The sequence below is a fragment of the Chaetodon auriga genome, chromosome 4 (assembly GCF_051107435.1).
Source record: "Chaetodon auriga isolate fChaAug3 chromosome 4, fChaAug3.hap1, whole genome shotgun sequence".
NCBI lineage: Eukaryota > Metazoa > Chordata > Actinopteri > Chaetodontiformes > Chaetodontidae > Chaetodon > Chaetodon auriga.
The window spans coordinates 13,220,638-13,237,294 of NC_135077.1; the positions used below are offsets into that span (position 1 = coordinate 13,220,638).

Below are 16,657 nucleotides of genomic sequence, written 5' to 3' on the forward strand. Positions count from 1 at the left end.
GCTGTTATCATGTGACTAATGAATGGATGAACAGTCTTCAGCATTGGGGCAATGACTTTCTCAGATACTCATATGTGGTCTTCACTGTTATTTGGCTGAAGGTGTAGGAAAACTTAATCATCTGGAGATACAGGTACTCAGAAAAACCTGGCATTTTTTTTTGAAGAAAATTACTTAAGTGATGAATTGATTTGCAGAATTGTAGCTGATTAATTTTCTGTCAGTCGACTCAATCAATTAATTGACCAACCATTTTACCTACAGTCTGCTTCAGGTATAGTTTTCAGGCAAATGAATGCAACACACTATTTAGCAGCCAGCATGGAGATGGATGTACGACATTATGAATGCAGCTATGGCAGTTAACACTGTAAAGATGCTTCACAGTTTGTGGTGGAGGTGTCACGGCATAGAAAGTGTTGAATTTTTTAACATCAGCTATTCACTTTGAAATGTTTAAGGCCTAAAACTCTCCTGCTAATGCTTTGGTTCTCTCATGAAGCCTGTTAAGTGAAAAAAGTGAGATTTTCCAGTTAAATTATGTAGCTCTTTCTCTCTGAGGCTCTCCACAGAGGTGCCTGGGGAGAAGGTGATAGACAGTATCTGCATCCTCCACAGCCAACTACAGCACTCTTGAGCTGGAGAGGGAGACAGTGCTTTAGCTAAAAGCAGGACTCTCGTTTCCCAAGCACTTTAAAAACCCCTTGCAGTGATGCAGGGAGACGATGCACTTGGGAGAAACAGAGACGACTGGATGTGAATAAGGTCAAGTGTGCTCTTTGGGAAAAGCCTTTATGAAAAGGGCCACATGCATTGTGGATGTAAAAGGAGTCGCAGGGAGTGATACAATGAGAAAGAGGGACAGCTCATCGTTACCTACATGTTGCTCGAAAGTGCTGCGGGCCAGTTTAGCGGATGCGGATGCGGATGCCGGATCAGACTAACAGCCACGATGAAATGTTTCCTCTACAGGGTGAAAGGCCTGCAGTGGAAAAGCTGGGATCATGTCAGCCTTTCTCTTTGGGTTGTGGTCAAACACCAAACCAAGCAGACAAGTAGCAAGTATTCAGTGTTTAAATGTGGTCTGAGTCCAAGTGACCAGAGTGAGTTTGACTAATCTATGCAAAAAAAAAAAAAAAAAAAAAAAAGGACAACAAAAGGGACTCTTTTTCTTCTTCTCCTTTTTCTTTGGTTTATGTTTTGACTAAATACAAAAAAGGATAAAAATATGTGTGGCACAATGCAGGTTTCTTTCCTTCTTTCCTCCCCCTCAGATTTATCTTGTGACCCTTTAGATGGGGTCCCAAGGTGGAAACCACTGGACTAAACAAACAGTATATAAAGTTGATACTTTCAAACTAGCCTCATGTTGACCAATTACGACAGCTACTTATGCATCAGTAACAGTGTAACTAATATGTTATATCAGACTAATATATCAGTCACAGGGAACAGTTTCTGCAGAACAAATACCTTTTATTTGTACATTTTGCTCATACTTTTGCTTTACTTAAGCAGGATTTTAAATGCAGCACTTTTACTTGTAATAGAGAATTTATACATTGTGGTATTGGTACTTACTGCTGTACGATCTGAGTACTTCTTCCACCACTCTGAATTTCTGGACCATTAAAACCGCTGGGGTTAGTTTAGATGTTAAAAGGTTGCTGCTTTCATTATAAGCATCACTTTTCACATCAGTAAATTATACAGTATAATAATCAGTAAAGCTGTACCATTAGAGCATTTGTTTTTACTAAACTGCCAAATCCACACATGCATAGTGATAAATACAAGGTTAAAAAACTTTTTAGGGTCAAGCTACAACCTGTTTCAACCTGTTTCAACCTTCTTCTTCTTCTTCTTCTGTTTCAGGATTCAATATCTTACATACCATACATGTTTGAAGCAGGTGTCACTAGTGTGAAATAAGCCTTTATAAGAACAGCCAGGTGTGTCTATTCTACTACAGTCATTGAGAAGTCATCAGTAAGAAATATGGTATGTCATGTCCACAGCAACAGCTTTAAAATAAACTTATAATCCGTTTACACTGGCTTAGTACAGTCTGTGTCAACCCACATAACGGTCTGCTTGTCATAATGAAGCATGGTACAATTTAAACAGGTCACACAAGAGCGACTTAAAGCTCATTGATCAACACGGTTGTCATTCTTATTTTGACCGAACTGCCCCTCGATACTCACATTGGTCGTTGGGGACGTCAGTGAAATCGTATTCTTGCTGTTATAGGACCCTAGCTTGTTCGAGGTGTAGCCTTCGAAAACGCCCCTACCGAGCTCAATCTCGACATTCCATTGGTCAATCTGTCATCCATCGACTGACGTACAAAAATATCATGCCATGAATGGCTCAGTCCAATATCAATCACACAGACACCTCAAGCTAATTGGTCAGCGTGGCCGTCGTTCAACAGTCCATTGTCCGTGGATTGGTGCAGCAGCGCGGGCGGATTCCTCCATGGGCTCGGTCTTCAAGGCTCGCGGAGAGCGAATGTCGTCATGAGCGGTGGGTAGGAATTAAAACATTGATGTTTATATTACATTCTACTTCGTAAAACATTGTATTTTTATTGAGCGGAAAAGCACTGGACATAATGTGGTACGAATAAGTATTTTTAGGGGGATTCGGGCAGTTGTGTGAATCAAAATAAGCAATGCACTTCCGGAAAAGGGCTGCCTTTTTCCTAACGTTATCAAAGAGAGTTTGACTTGCTAGCTACGCGTCAGCTAGCCAAAATATGCTAGTGTAAGCTATGTAGCGGGTCCTTTACTTGTTTCCAAATCTGGCCTTGCAATTCCCCCACCCATCCTTCACACTATAAAATAGAGTTATTTAGACGGTGCAGGTAATAGTCCCATCTTCGTTCGCTTTGTTGTAACTAAGCTGCACACGGACCAAATCAGCTTAGGCTAACTGGTAGCCACTTCACCCTGCTCCGGTTAGTCGCTATTACTAGTTAGCTAGTTCGCTAACGTTAGCTGGTTGTCCACAGCAAACTAAACCAGCAATATGTGTTTGACGGCGGGGCTATTTTGAGGCCGCACAGTTGTGTTTTTTTTTTCTTTTTTTTTTGTGTGTGTGAGTAGTACTGGCAGGGCTTAAAGACACACTCTCAGAAATGGTGGTTGTAAAATTGCTAAAGCAGTGTTCATTGTTGTGAAGCCATCTACTTAGTGCAGCAGCTCAGTAATCACCCATCCACGTTGATATATCCAAAAAGGTTTCTTAGCCAAGAGAGATTAGTGGCTCAGCAAGATGGAATATCCTCGTGTGAAAGTTTTTTTTTTTTTTTTTTGGTTTGACAGTGAAGTGTATGATCCACAGCTGAATTTATAATACTTTCACATTATGCAGGCAGACAGCACTAACAGTGGAAAGTGTTCCTGTGCGGTTTCACAACATACAAACTGTTGTTAAACTATGTTGTGGGCTTTTTTTCTTTTTATATATCGCAAAGCATTTATCTTTCCAAAAAAAACAAAACAAAAAAACAAATACTTGTAGTGTGACTCAAATGTATTGGGGATACTTAGGAGGCGCAGACTGCCTTACTTTAATGCTCATCAGTGCAAGGATGGTATCAGCATCTCTTGCAGTCAGAGTAGATCTGCAATGAATCAGTCCTTTCTTAGCAGCCTGTGCACTTCTCACTACTATTGCCAGTTGCCAGAAGAGTACTCTGTGGCTGTCATGTGGTTATGTGTTGGCTGCTGTTGTATTTCAAATGCTTGCCCGCTGACATGCCTTGAGCTCAACTAATGTGCTCAAATACTGCAAATATTCATATTTCAGTTTATTTTACACATTCATGAATGCTGACAGCTGTTGACGAAAACCTGAAAATACCCCACAAGCACTACTGGTGCATTAAACCACAAATGAAAAGGCGGAGGCAACAGACAGAGGCTGCCTGTCTGCCTTTTGCACTTGAAGTGATTTCAGGGCTCATATTTTTACAACCCTGTGATTGTATTTTGTGTAGAGACTGTATTGCATTTCAGGCAATAATGACCAGTGGGTTGCACAGTGCAAATCATGAGTGGACCACTTTACCCGGAGCAATTCTGTTTGACAATTACAGACCCAACCTATTTTGGCCATTAGGCAGCATTGCCTGGTACTCAAGATTTACCCTCCTCTTAAACTACTGGGCAGCCTGCCCTAAATGTACTTATGCTGGCTTTCTTAACATAAATATAATAAGCTCAATAAATTTTCTCTTTTCCTCATGTAGTGTTTTTGACTGCAGTCCAGTAGTGTATTTCTTTGCTTCAGTAACATCTGAATCATTGCCTGTCACTTGATGTTTGTTTGTCAAATATATTTGTGCTTGTACTTTTCAAGGTCCAAACATAACAGCTGTCATGGTCTGTAGCTAACTACATGAAAACCACCTTGCTAGATGTTTTGTAAAGAATGTGTCAGGTACTTTAAATGAGCTTTTGCAGGGGATCAAAATGCTGCACCATCTTGAAAATGTTAACAACACAATTTGTTGGCCTGGAGAGTAAACAGTGTGATCATTATCTAGATTACCATTACATTGTACGAATCCTGTCAAAATAATTACCTGGTGCACACAGTAGTACTTAATATAACCAAAAAGGATCCGGTAGGTTTATAGTATTTCAAATACAGTGTGACATAGATGTAAATGCTGTTTTAAAGGAGCATGCTGGTGTTTTTACAGGACTTTGTGTGTGCTGTTTTGCCTTACAGTTGATTTTTTTTTTCCAAAGCCTGCTTTTTAGATTGTCAATTATTTTTTCTACCTCCCTGACAGATGTTGGTTATGATATGAAAATTAACCTGCAAAAACTAGAAAGTGGTGGTTATTCCCCTTATATATTTCACTGTTGTTGTTGCACTGCAGTACAGCTGAAACTGCAGCTTATGAAAGAAAGAAAATTTTAAAATCACACAGAACACCTGTCTGTGACTAATGTGAGTTCTACTAACACGCTGACAAATATGTCAACATGTGGATCTTCAAAACTTAATACACTAATTAGTGTAATTAATAACCTCATTTATGTAACTAAGGTTTGATGATCGTGTGGTGATTACAGCAGGACATTACAGAACTTGTCTTCCTTAGATCTGTGTCTGTTTTGTAAGAATGTCCTGTGATGTCCTTGAACAGCCTAACCACTGAAAATAGATGCTGCAGGCAGACTGAATCTGACTCTGCTGCGTCTGTGTGTTTTCCAGAACAACAGGACAGTATGGCCACCACTGTTGCTGTCAGTCCCAGTGAATACCTTCAGCCTTCCACTGCTTCCACACAAGTGAGTAACAGCCAGATGTCATGTCCTGCTACTGTCTGCTGTCTGGTTGCACTGTTGCTCTGTCATGTGACATCATCATATCCATTAACCCATGATGCATCAAAGTTGCTCCACACTGTAGGAACATTTTTGTGCCAGGATCATACTCGGCGACCAGTTCTCCTGTTTGAAATGAATGAACCTCTCTTTGTGAGAGTATTTTGTACGTGAAGAGTGATTTGATATAGTGAAGCAGCTTGATAACAAAATTACTCTTGTGACATTTCAGCATTGTCATGTCAATATAAAACCAATATTGTCATATAAGACTAAATATCTGAGTGTGGAAATACAGTTTTGACCTTTGGAAGTATGTGTAACAAAATAATCTAGTTTGTAGTTGAAATCTTACCTATTTGTTTACCTTAACCTTTTTTCTTTAGCTTCTTATCTGAGTGGTTAACTGTGTCTCCTCACACTGGTTTTATTTCACACTGTGTGTGTTGTATCTGAGCTGATGTGTTTGACTTTTTCTTCCTGCAGGACACCCAACCCTCTCCTCTGGCCCTCTTGGCTGCCACCTGTAGTAAAATTGGCCCTCCTGCTGCTCAGGCTCCTGTCACCTCTCCTCCAGCGCAGCCTCAGCCTCGCAGGCTCCTCCCCATAAAGCCTGCTCCAATTGCCCCTGCTCCACCCAAAAACCTGGGTTTCCTGTCAGCCAAGGGCAATGTGATTCAGCTCCCTCCTGGCCTGGGCTCCACGACCCCTGGCAGTCCCATTGTTCTCACTATCCAGCAGAGCCCGGCTCGCAGCAACACCTCTGCCCCTGCCAACATCCAGTACCAGATGGTGCCACAGATCCAGGGTGCTCAAACTATCCAGGTGATGCCTCAGGGAGGCCAGATCCAGCTCATACCAGGCACCAACCAGGCAATCATTACCACTCCCATGACCGTACCGGCCCCCATGGCCGCCACCGCTCCTGTCACGCCGCAGAAGACTGTAGCCATCAAGCCCTCCCCCAAATTGCGCAAGCTAAATAACTCTGCTGCAAACATGGTGCAGCTGCCCGGCGGGCTCACGCTGCCTCTTAATGTGGCTACCGGAGAGGTTGGTGGGACTCAAATCATCACAGAGACGGCAGCTGCCCCTCTCACTTCAGGAAAAGGACGACGAGGAAGGAAGAAGAAAGCGGTTCTAGCTGCTCAGCCTCCGCCTCTTCCTCCTGCTCTTCCACAGGCTGCGTCCCCACCCCCAGAGCAGATGGAGACCATCCTGATAGAGGCTGGCGACAACATCATTCAGGTACATCTTGCTGCTGCTGCAAACAACGGAATGATATTTTTGATGTGTCACTGGCCCATACTTCACTTCATGCATCAATTGCTGTGTCAATCTTAATGTGTTTGGACTGAACTACATGAGGGTTCTGAGTTCACGTCCTGAGACAAGTTGACTTACCCAGAGTTTTCATTGGGCATGGCTGCATTATGTTCTGACCGATGTGATTTTGTTCTGTCTTCTGCGCTGCAGCCTCATCGTAATCAGAACCCAACACATTCATGCTCGGTGTAATTTAGGGGTTAGAGTGTGATCTGTCCTGTGTCATTGTGGAGTAAACTGAAAGCTCCTCTCATCCTGTACGTATTTTTATATTAGCAGTGGATAAACAGATGAAAAGTGTCACCTGTAATAACAAACTCACAGAGAATTGTTGCCCAATTCTGCAGTTTCTCTCAGTTCTACAGAGCAGTTAAATTTTTCAGCGACTCTAACTTTGTTGTTTAGGTTCACTCTCATTGTTATCATCAGCGTTGTTTCCAGCTGGAGTAGGGAGCTGTTTTGGAAAAAAGCTCTTAAACACACTGTGAGCTGTCCCAGAACAAAACAGCAAAATGAACATCATGGAGCATTTAGCCGCTAAAAAGCTGGATATTTTCCTCAGGGGCCGATGCAGAGCAAAACAGAGCTGATTATAGGACATACATATTGGTGACAATATGTTATAATGTCAGTCTGGTCTTCATTTAGTTTGAAAGTTATCTTACTAATTTGGGTTATAGTGACCTAGTGGTAATGGTCCTATAATGGAACTATTACAGAGTTGAATGCATCCTACAGACCTCTTGTAGATCAGCAGCCTTGAGCCCAACACACTGAATCCCTTCCTAGACATACATAGTGACACCAGTCCAGATTTGAGTGTTGGCTAAAAGCTTCATACCTGAACACCCCACGGTAACCCCTCATGTCTCTGTATTTGCAGGCAGGTAACAACCTACTGATCGTACAGAGCCCTGGGCAGCCAGCTGTGGTGCAGCAAGTCCAGCTGGTCCAGTCTAAACCAGAGTCTCAGGTGGTTCAGATCCCACAGCAGGCCTTGAAGGTGGTGCAGGCTGCCTCTGCCACGCTACCACCTGTACCACAGAGACAGTCAGTCCCCTCGAGTCTGCAAGTCACTCAGTCAGAACCGACACCAACGCAGGTATCCATTCAGACACTCATTGAATCTAAACATGATTTGCTTAGCATTTGTGTTTTTATTCATTGTAATGATAATTATCCATGCTGATAAACACATTAAACATTATACAGGCTTCGCATTAGCATGTTAGTCACTGTGAGCATGTTGCATGAACGCTGAAATGCTTCTGTCTTGGTCTGGGCTACATTAAAAAAGAGATTTTGTGACTCCAATGGGACATACCTGGTTAAATAAAGATTTAATGATAGTAATAAAAATATTGTTGGTATGCTAATGGTAGCATTTAGCTCAAAGCCAAAGTATAGCCTAACAGAGCTGAAAAGGTGAACTTTCCTTTTCCATTTCCCATCGTTATTTCTATTTAAGCTATTCTTGTTTCTACTTTAACATGCAGTGAGGAATTATTGTCTCCCTCCTAAGGTATTGAGAGTAATTACACAAACACTGTCCATGTGCTTATGACGCCATAGGCTCCACCATACTCCTAGTTTCTGTAGCTTACTTCGTCTTTATGGTTGCTACCCCTTCATCTGTAGCAATCCTCAGTCATATTCAGACCAGTTGCTGCTGGTTGATGTAAAATGCATCACCACATGACAATGATAAATGTCACCACAGACTCTAGATTTAAATACTCTGGTATATCTCGTGAAAGACAGGGATGTTGAATTTTTGTCAGCATTTAATGAGCAAAAAAATCATTGACCTCTTTTATTTTTGCTTTGCATAGGATAACAGGCGGTGAAGTAAAACTTCTAGGGAATGCAGGAAATGAGCACAAACCCCATTCACACTGCGTGGTCCAGTTAGGATAGGACTTCAGACATTAATTTGGCATTTTCCTTCCTCAGATCCTCTTCAAAACAGCTTCGGGTGACTGGCAGTCTATTCAGCTCCAGGACTCAGTCTCCACGGCAACGAGTCCCACCACTTCGGTCGCCAGCACCACCACCTCACCACCGGCTGGCACCAAAAGGACACTGGCGGGGGCACGGAAGGAACGGACTCTGGCAAAAATTGCTCCTGCAGGGGGAATGATAGCACTGAATACATCGCAGCTCTCCTCAGCAGCTCAGGCCGTGCAGACCATCAGCATCAACGGGGTCCAAGTTCAGGGAGTTCCTGTCACCATCACCAACGCAGGGGGTGAGTTGATGTTGGCTGTTTACCACAAGAGAGACACAGGATTGCAATTACACAAAGTACAAGGCCATGTTTCAGATTGTTTTATACCATAGAGGACAGAATTAGTTGTTTTTTCTCTGGAAAAAGGCAAAGAACATCATAGACTGCGACCGGACCTGTTTGATAGTGTAATAAAGTGACTGATAGAAAATAGATTTAGATACACAGATGGAGTACTTAATTAATCCCAATGGGAAATGGCAGCATTGCAGCAGTCAAACATGTATCACAAAACAAGAACAACATGGGGACACACCACAAAGTTAATAAGGAAATGCAATGATGTAAACAAATAACAAAAATTTTAATTAGAAACTGAATGAAATCTAATAACTAGGAGCACACTCTGAATAAATATATATAACACCAGCATTTATTTAGTTTTTTAGTTTAGTTTCTCTTGAAGAATATCAACCTAAAACTTAATTAACACGTGTTAGAAATATTAAATTAAACACATTTTGTGGCCCAAAAATCAGGATACAATTTCATTAAATGTTGAAAAAGGGTAATATTCCTTTATTGACCTGCCAGAGGGAAAAGACAGCAGAAAATCTCAACCACGGAGCTTCAATGATGGAAGATACTTTTAGTCTTATTTATGCACCAGAATCAAAAACAGTTTGAAAATGGAAGAAACGGCAGACTCTTAATCAGCTCATAAAACTCCTTCTTCTCATATGTCAGCATTATGTTAATGTTTCCATTAATCATCAGGGTTTCACTCCACTTTGACTCATAGCAGTCAGCTGGTAGTCTAATTAGACTTTCAGAGAAACTTGGCCACCCTGGCAGGAGCTCTGCTTTGTCTCTTACAGTTTGTCTGTATCTGTGTTTGTCAGGCCAGCAGCACCTCACAGTCCAGGCGATGCAGGGCGGAGGACTCCAGCTGGCAGCGACACCGGGCCAGCCGACCATCCAGGTAGACCAGACCCTCACCCTGGAGCTGCCCGGCCAGCCGGGAGAAAAGAAGCGACGAATGGCCTGCACCTGCCCCAACTGTAAAGACGCAGACAAGAGGTGAGAGTGTCAAGACGCGGAAAAGTAGCTGTCAATATTACCCAAGTTTCCCTGGGTATTGAGCTGGGTGCAACATTCAATAAAGACACAAGAACAGATTCAGAATCGCAACGCTGTAAGAGAATAGTCCCAGACTAGAAAAGGGTGTCGGACAGGTTTTCAATTCATTGCTGACATTTCAAATGAGGTACCTGCTCTTGGACATTTTGAGCCAATTTGTCAAGAAATGGTGTTTAATAAGTAGATACTGCTGTTAGCGTTGATATAAAAAACTGATAAAAAAAAATGTTTGAAGATACTGTATGTACTTTGTAAATAAAGTTTCTGTTTCTGAAAATAGAAGTTTTTGCATGAACAGCACAACTTCAGACCTTCTACAACATTTTCATGCGTTTAAGTCCATTTTGATGTTAAATCAAATGCAGTCAGTTGTTAGTATTGAAAGCTCTGTTCTACCATGAACACTATATCTCACATGTTTGTGTGTGTGTGCGCTCTGCAGGCCTGGGGAGGTGGGGAAAAGGAAGCACATCTGCCACGTCCCCGGCTGTGAGAAGACGTTCAGGAAAACGTCACTGCTCAGAGCTCACGTCCGGCTGCACACTGGCGAAAGGCCCTTCGTCTGTAACTGGGTTTTCTGTGGGAAACGTTTCACACGCAGTGACGAGCTGCAGCGACACGCCAGGACGCACACAGGTCAGTCTGCTGGAGATGATGAAGCACATATGTAAACACACATACACATACAATGGCATATATCGCGGAGTTTCATGGCACTCAACCTAAAGCAAAGATGGCCTAATGAATAAGACTGGGTGAGCTACATATTGTGGCACCAGTTTTAACCACTTAACCAACAGGAAATGATGAAATGAAACAATGAAATTCACACTGAAAGAACAAAAACTGAACTTGACAACTTGACAGCACGGCTGAAATCATCATACTACAAAGAATGTTTTCAGTGTTGAGCCGTATCAGGATATGGAAAAAAAAGAAAACAACTTTTTCATTAGAACCTGACAGATACCCATTTTATCAATTTCTCTGAAGGTTGAAGTCAAAGTCGAGCAAGTACAAGAGTCTACACACCCAAATCAATTTAGAATGATCTTTCAATGTTTTTCAGTGTGAACAAGGCTTGTGATTGCACACTGAAAAAAGTGTAGCTGAGACATCTGAGCATCTACTCCTCTGAGAAGAGTATCGAACCTAAAGGAGTAGAATTACTCCTATCTGCTCGTATTTGCATGAACTAGCTTGAAATTATTCATTTAAATTACAGAATTTTGTAAAACTTCAATTTGAAGTCTCTTCAAGTGTAATGATGCAAGTAAAGCTTTAATAAATATTTATAGTTTTTGTAAGGAAAGAATGTGTTGGCCCATGAGGAAGACCCCCCCCCACCCCCACCCCCACCCCCAACATTAAAAACATAAACCTGACACTTGCTTTTTGTTTCCCTACAGGAGACAAACGCTTTGAGTGCAGCCAATGTCAGAAACGCTTCATGAGGAGTGACCACCTGACGAAGCATTACAAGACTCACATAAACACCAAGAACCTGTGAGCTGCGTGTATACTGAGTGTATGCTCAGACAAACTCTCTTAAGCTGAAGACTGTATTAGAGGAAGGAGGGGCAGAGGAGACGATACCAAGGGAGTGTCTGTGACTTGTCCCGGTGTGGGAAATACTCCAAAAATGTCCCCATTTCCCCTCTCACTCCTCTAGGACACTGTAGCGTGGTGTACAAAGAAATCCTTCCTGGTGGACTTCAAACTGATCCAGCAAATTTATTAATGATAGTTTATCTCTGTTGTTTTTCTCTGGTCTGAGCAGAGGCCAGAACCAGCTCCAACCGAACGCTTCTGAAGTTAAGATGACGAGACGGCGAGGCTTCAGATGCAGATGCTTAACTCTGCCTGTTTATTTATGAGCTGCTCTGGGGGAGGAACGTACACAGAATTATTCAGACGCCAACACCAAGACCGCAGGACTCCAATCCCTCTCTTTTGTTTAGTTTTTCTTTCCCCAAATCCTGCTTGTTTTTTTTTTTTTTTTGGTGGAACAATGGGAGCTCCCACAGATTGGCTGTGAAAAAAGGAAAAAGTTCAGAAATTAACACAAATTTGTTTTACCAAAGTGAAACAGTAATTTATTTTTAAGATGTTCATGACTTCAATCCAAAAAAAAGCTGAAAACTCCCCTTACTTACTGAACCTTTAAAAGTTTACATTGGCTATTTTTAAAGTGTGTATATGCAAACTATTATACATAATATTAATAATGGTAATAAACTATTTATAACATGTTTCCATACAATTGTTACAAATTGATTTTTAAGTAGTTTTGAGGGGAAAAAAGGAAACAGGTGTGGAAATGGGACTCAAAGTTAAAAACAGGAGTCCTAAAATTTTACACTAGAAATACAAGTGGGACATACAGTAAAAAGAACATTTCATCGTGTGCACTAGTATGCTTTGAAGGTACTGATCAGGTGGCCTGAGCTCTTGCAGCAGAGCAATCCCAGGCCTGGTGTCTGTGATGGCAAAGATTTAGATGTAGGCACTTGGCTGCCAAGACCTCACAACCAAACAGCAGCACTGAGCTCAGGCCTGGAAGAAGTTTAGGGTGCTGTTCAGGGCCAGAAGTCACTGTGCCTTAAAAGTTGTCATGAAAAATTTCAAATCAATTTCCAAACAAACAGAAAGTAAAGAGCTGCTGAGATCTGCAGGGCTGTATTGAATAGTTCAAAGCTTCAGTAATTACTTCGACATTGAACTCTAAATCAATTTCACGTCTGTTCATTCTGTTTAAACCTGGTATTTCTGCAAAGATTCAAAGATTAGGCTACAATAATATTACACTATTTGTAGCATTAGATTCCAGTGGTGGCTGCATAGGATTGTATCTGACTCGTCTGATCCAATTTCCATTAACTCCAGAGACTTGTAAAGTCCAAGTCAAAATTAATTGAATGTGTACATGTATTTATGTTTGCAAACTGACGAGTCACGTTCATTAAAGAAAGTTGAAAAAAAGACGAATTCATTTAATCCACTTTAAACCACTTCAAATTGAGAATTTTGTTCAAGGAGTTGTTTTTTTTTTTTTAGGTTGATGAAGTCATAGACAGACACTTGAAGTTTCATTCGAAAACCTCCGTATAATCTTCCAATATAAAAAAAAAAGACATCCAGTAGAGTGGAGTAGCATAGCGAGATCTTGCCGAAGATCCTCACTTCTGTTGGAAAATCTACAGTTGTATAATTACAACTAGATGAAGGTGTCTTGGAAACACAGTTTACTTAAGGGTGCAATATGTAAGAAAAGTGTAAAAAATTTTAAAATTAACTATAATTATCAACAGAATATGAAGAGATGGGCAATGTATCTGTATCTGCTAACATTAGCATGCTAACCAGCTTGCCCCGGCCTGTCCTGTCTTGTAATACCACTTTGTGCCTCGAAAGACGATAGCCCGATAGTATAGCTCAAGCCTCTGGAGGTGGGCACAGACAACGTTGAGCTGATGGTGCCCTCCCTCCCTCTCAGGCCTCTCTTGAACTTGCCATGTCTTCATCATACCTGAAGTCTTCTTTTCCCTGCCGTAAAACTGCCCTCCGATGATCTCAGAGACTGTGCTCAGTACTGGTCCAGCCACATGTATTGAGAGGTTGCTGAGCCCGGTTCCGTTGCCTGCTTGCCCAGCTCTAGTTTTGGTGCCCATTCTGGTGCCGCTGCTTCCAGCGTTCCCCAGAGGGTCCCTGCCACCCCGGACCTGAAACCTCGTCTTCCCAGCGGTCCAAAGTTCCTGTGCAAACAGTGTAAACACCAATGCTCCCCTGGTGCTCAGAGCTCTCAGTCTGGACAGAGTCAGCTTAGCTCCAAGGCTAACTGAGCTAATGACAGCTACAGATAGCAGTACTTAGCAGTTGATCTGGTGATAAGCCCCCCCCCATTTTTGTTTGGAATATGAATTCGATATGTGGCCAATTCTTACTTATTGCACCTTTAAACAGAGAGAAGCAAGACTGAACATCCTTGATAAAGCAAATTGAGTGTCAGAGTCAAACTCAATTAGGTTTAGTAAGGCTTCATATATTGTGCTTGGTTGCTGAGTTGAGTTTTTGTGGGCAGGGGTAACATTATTGAGAAAATTTTTATCAACCTTATGGAAATTTGGGCACTGTAAAAGACCATCAATGAGGCTTTTGAAGGGACTTGAGTCTCCCATCTTGTAGAGGTCCACCAAAGGCTCATACTTACTGTGAAGATAACCGATTAGGCATCAGATCACAAGTGCAAACATGTAATTGGAGAATGTTGGAGGACCCATGATTGTTCCTTGTGGAACACCAGATGAAACAGCATTTAAATTTGACCTATCAAAGTAATCAAGCAGTTTGCTCCGGATGATGTCCAATGATAGTGATATTTTCACATACACTATATCTGTGTACTCCCTAAAATTCTCTGCCTTTAGAGAAACACTAAAACTTTCAACTTTCTGGAGAACGTCTTCATGTCTTGTCGAGGGCAACTGTAAGGACACACGGGTCTCTTGAGTCTTGGTGTTTGAGTGCTAAGGATTTAATTCAGTGAAATATTAATGATAAGAGGAGTTGATTGCCCTGGAGATAAACCACTTACACCCCTCTTGTCCCTTTGAGAACCAAACCAGGTTGCTACATAGTTGTTATTCCTCTTGGATAATGTGGCAGGTACGCTTACACAGGGCTGGGTATCAAACATCAACACTTTTTTGTCCCTGACTGGTACTGAAATGTGTCCTTAGCACTGAGGATCAGAACTGTCAGGTACTGAGAGTGGGCATCCGGTGTTTGGCCAGATTCATACTCTTTATTTGTTCTTTTATCACATAGTTCTTGACTTTTAGATTTTTCTAGTTTTAGATGTTTTTCTGTTAAAGTTCTTGAGTGGCTTTGTGTTTTTAGACAACATTTGATTTTAACATTAACCTGGCAGCTTCTTTTGTGAGCTGAGAAAAAGTTTTTTTTTCCTGAGAGGTTTGGGTTTTCATTATGCCATATATTTTTGACAAACATGTTTATACTTTTCAAAGTAAGGTATCAAAAAAGTACAAATTTGGTACCTGTACCAAACAATACCCAGCCCTACTTACATCTTTATGTACTAATAAATAATAACTAAGTTCCAGGGTAACTCTGCTGTTTTGCTTTGCTTACAGTATAGTTTTGATTTGATGATTTGTAGCCTATGCATTGCTGTATATATGATCAAATTTACAATTATTTGGCCTGACTTGACAATCACGTCTTGAGATAAAAAAAAAAACCCTTTCTCAGGCCTTGTTCAGTTTCTTTGTACATGGTTTTTTTTTTCCAGCTATGTGATAGCTTTAATTCTGAATTAACACTTGAGAAATATTTGTTGAATTGTTGATATACAGATGACCAGCATTAGGCCTACTGTACAGTATTCACACAAGTTACTTTAATATCTTTTGCTTTACAGGAAACATACTGTTGCTCATATCATTTTTCATATAATCAAGATGTACTGACCTTTTGCTAACAGGTCATCAGTTTGAAGTCTGACCTTGTATGGGAGTTCCCTTGATTTACAGACATACATCAACTTATCGTCAAAAATGCTTTTTGGTCAAATTAGCATGGTGCCATCAGACAGCAGGTAGCGGCTTCACTTCTGTGTTGTGTCCTCACTGTGGTGTGTTTTAATACTGTGACATACAAGTTTGACGGATGGTGCTGCCTTGCTAAAAATGATCTATAACAGAAATTTGTCCACAAAGCTAAAATCCGATTTATTTTAAAGCACTTTGAACTAGTTTTCCTCAAAGTGCTTCACTGGGGCAACAGATAAAGTAAAGCTTAGGTGGCCAATATTTGGTGTGTATTTTTTTCAAGAATGTGTTTGAAGACATACGATGCCATTGGGATGGATAGAAAGAACCTGCTCATATTTATGTTTGTATTTCATGTCTGAATATGTAAATACAGTGTGTGTCTGGTAGACACAGTAAATGTAGGATATTAGAAAACAAAAGTAAAGCTGCCTAGTGTTGTGGTTGGCATGGCCAGCTCTGAAGGAAGTGGACTTTGTACAGTGTGTAAGGAATAAAATATAATGTGACATTGTATAGCTTCATTCCTGCTTTGTATAAGACTTCTAGATCTTTTTTCTATTGAATTAAAGATGCCTTAGACAGCTGCACCCAGTATTTAAAGATGTTTTTTCTTTCCTATTCCAGGTAACAACATTTGTAAAGTTCCTTTTGTGTTTTTAACTTATGTTAAATGCTAATGTTATGTGCACTGATTTAAAATCCCAGGTTCCAAAATTTGTAAATTTAATCTTGATTGTAATTAAATATAATGAGATTTTCCAAATTAAGACATTTCTATTGCTTGGTTTCTGTGAATTAAATACTTCTCCTTCTCCAAGCCTATATGTCATATAATGTTCTGCAGCCAATTGTGTTTATTGGGAGAACCTAGAGAACCAGCAATTTATTTTATAACTTGTATAAAGGTGCTAAAACATAAAGTTCGCTCCTTTTCTACAGTCACCCACTCAATAAAGAACTCAAACTGCTCGCTGCTTCTTTTGTTTTTTTTCCTATTCCCATCTTGAGGTAAATTATAGATAAAAACACTTGTAGTAATTAAG

The 16,657-nt window shown here is 40.9% G+C and overlaps 1 protein-coding gene across 5 annotated transcripts; it reads left to right on the forward strand.

Annotated features, from left to right (window-relative positions):
• Positions 1–2,446: 2,446 nt before the first annotated feature.
• sp2 (sp2 transcription factor) lies at positions 2,447–16,583 on the forward strand. Of its 5 annotated transcripts, none has more exons than XM_076728542.1 (8): positions 2,447–2,529; positions 5,236–5,312; positions 5,835–6,596; positions 7,558–7,776; positions 8,628–8,922; positions 9,804–9,981; positions 10,484–10,677; positions 11,451–16,583. In XM_076728542.1, the coding sequence occupies exons 1-8, from the start codon at positions 2,523–2,525 to the stop codon at positions 11,549–11,551; spliced, it is 1,833 nt and encodes a 610-aa protein (XP_076584657.1). In that variant the 5' UTR covers positions 2,447–2,522; the 3' UTR covers positions 11,552–16,583. The 5 variants fall into 5 exon arrangements, with proteins under 5 accessions (XP_076584657.1, XP_076584658.1, XP_076584659.1 ...); XM_076728543.1 differs by having other exon boundaries at positions 2,513–2,622; positions 11,451–13,158; XM_076728544.1 differs by lacking the exon at positions 2,447–2,529 and adding an exon at positions 2,818–2,869 and having other exon boundaries at positions 11,451–13,158.
• The last annotated feature ends 74 nt before the right edge of the window (positions 16,584–16,657 follow it).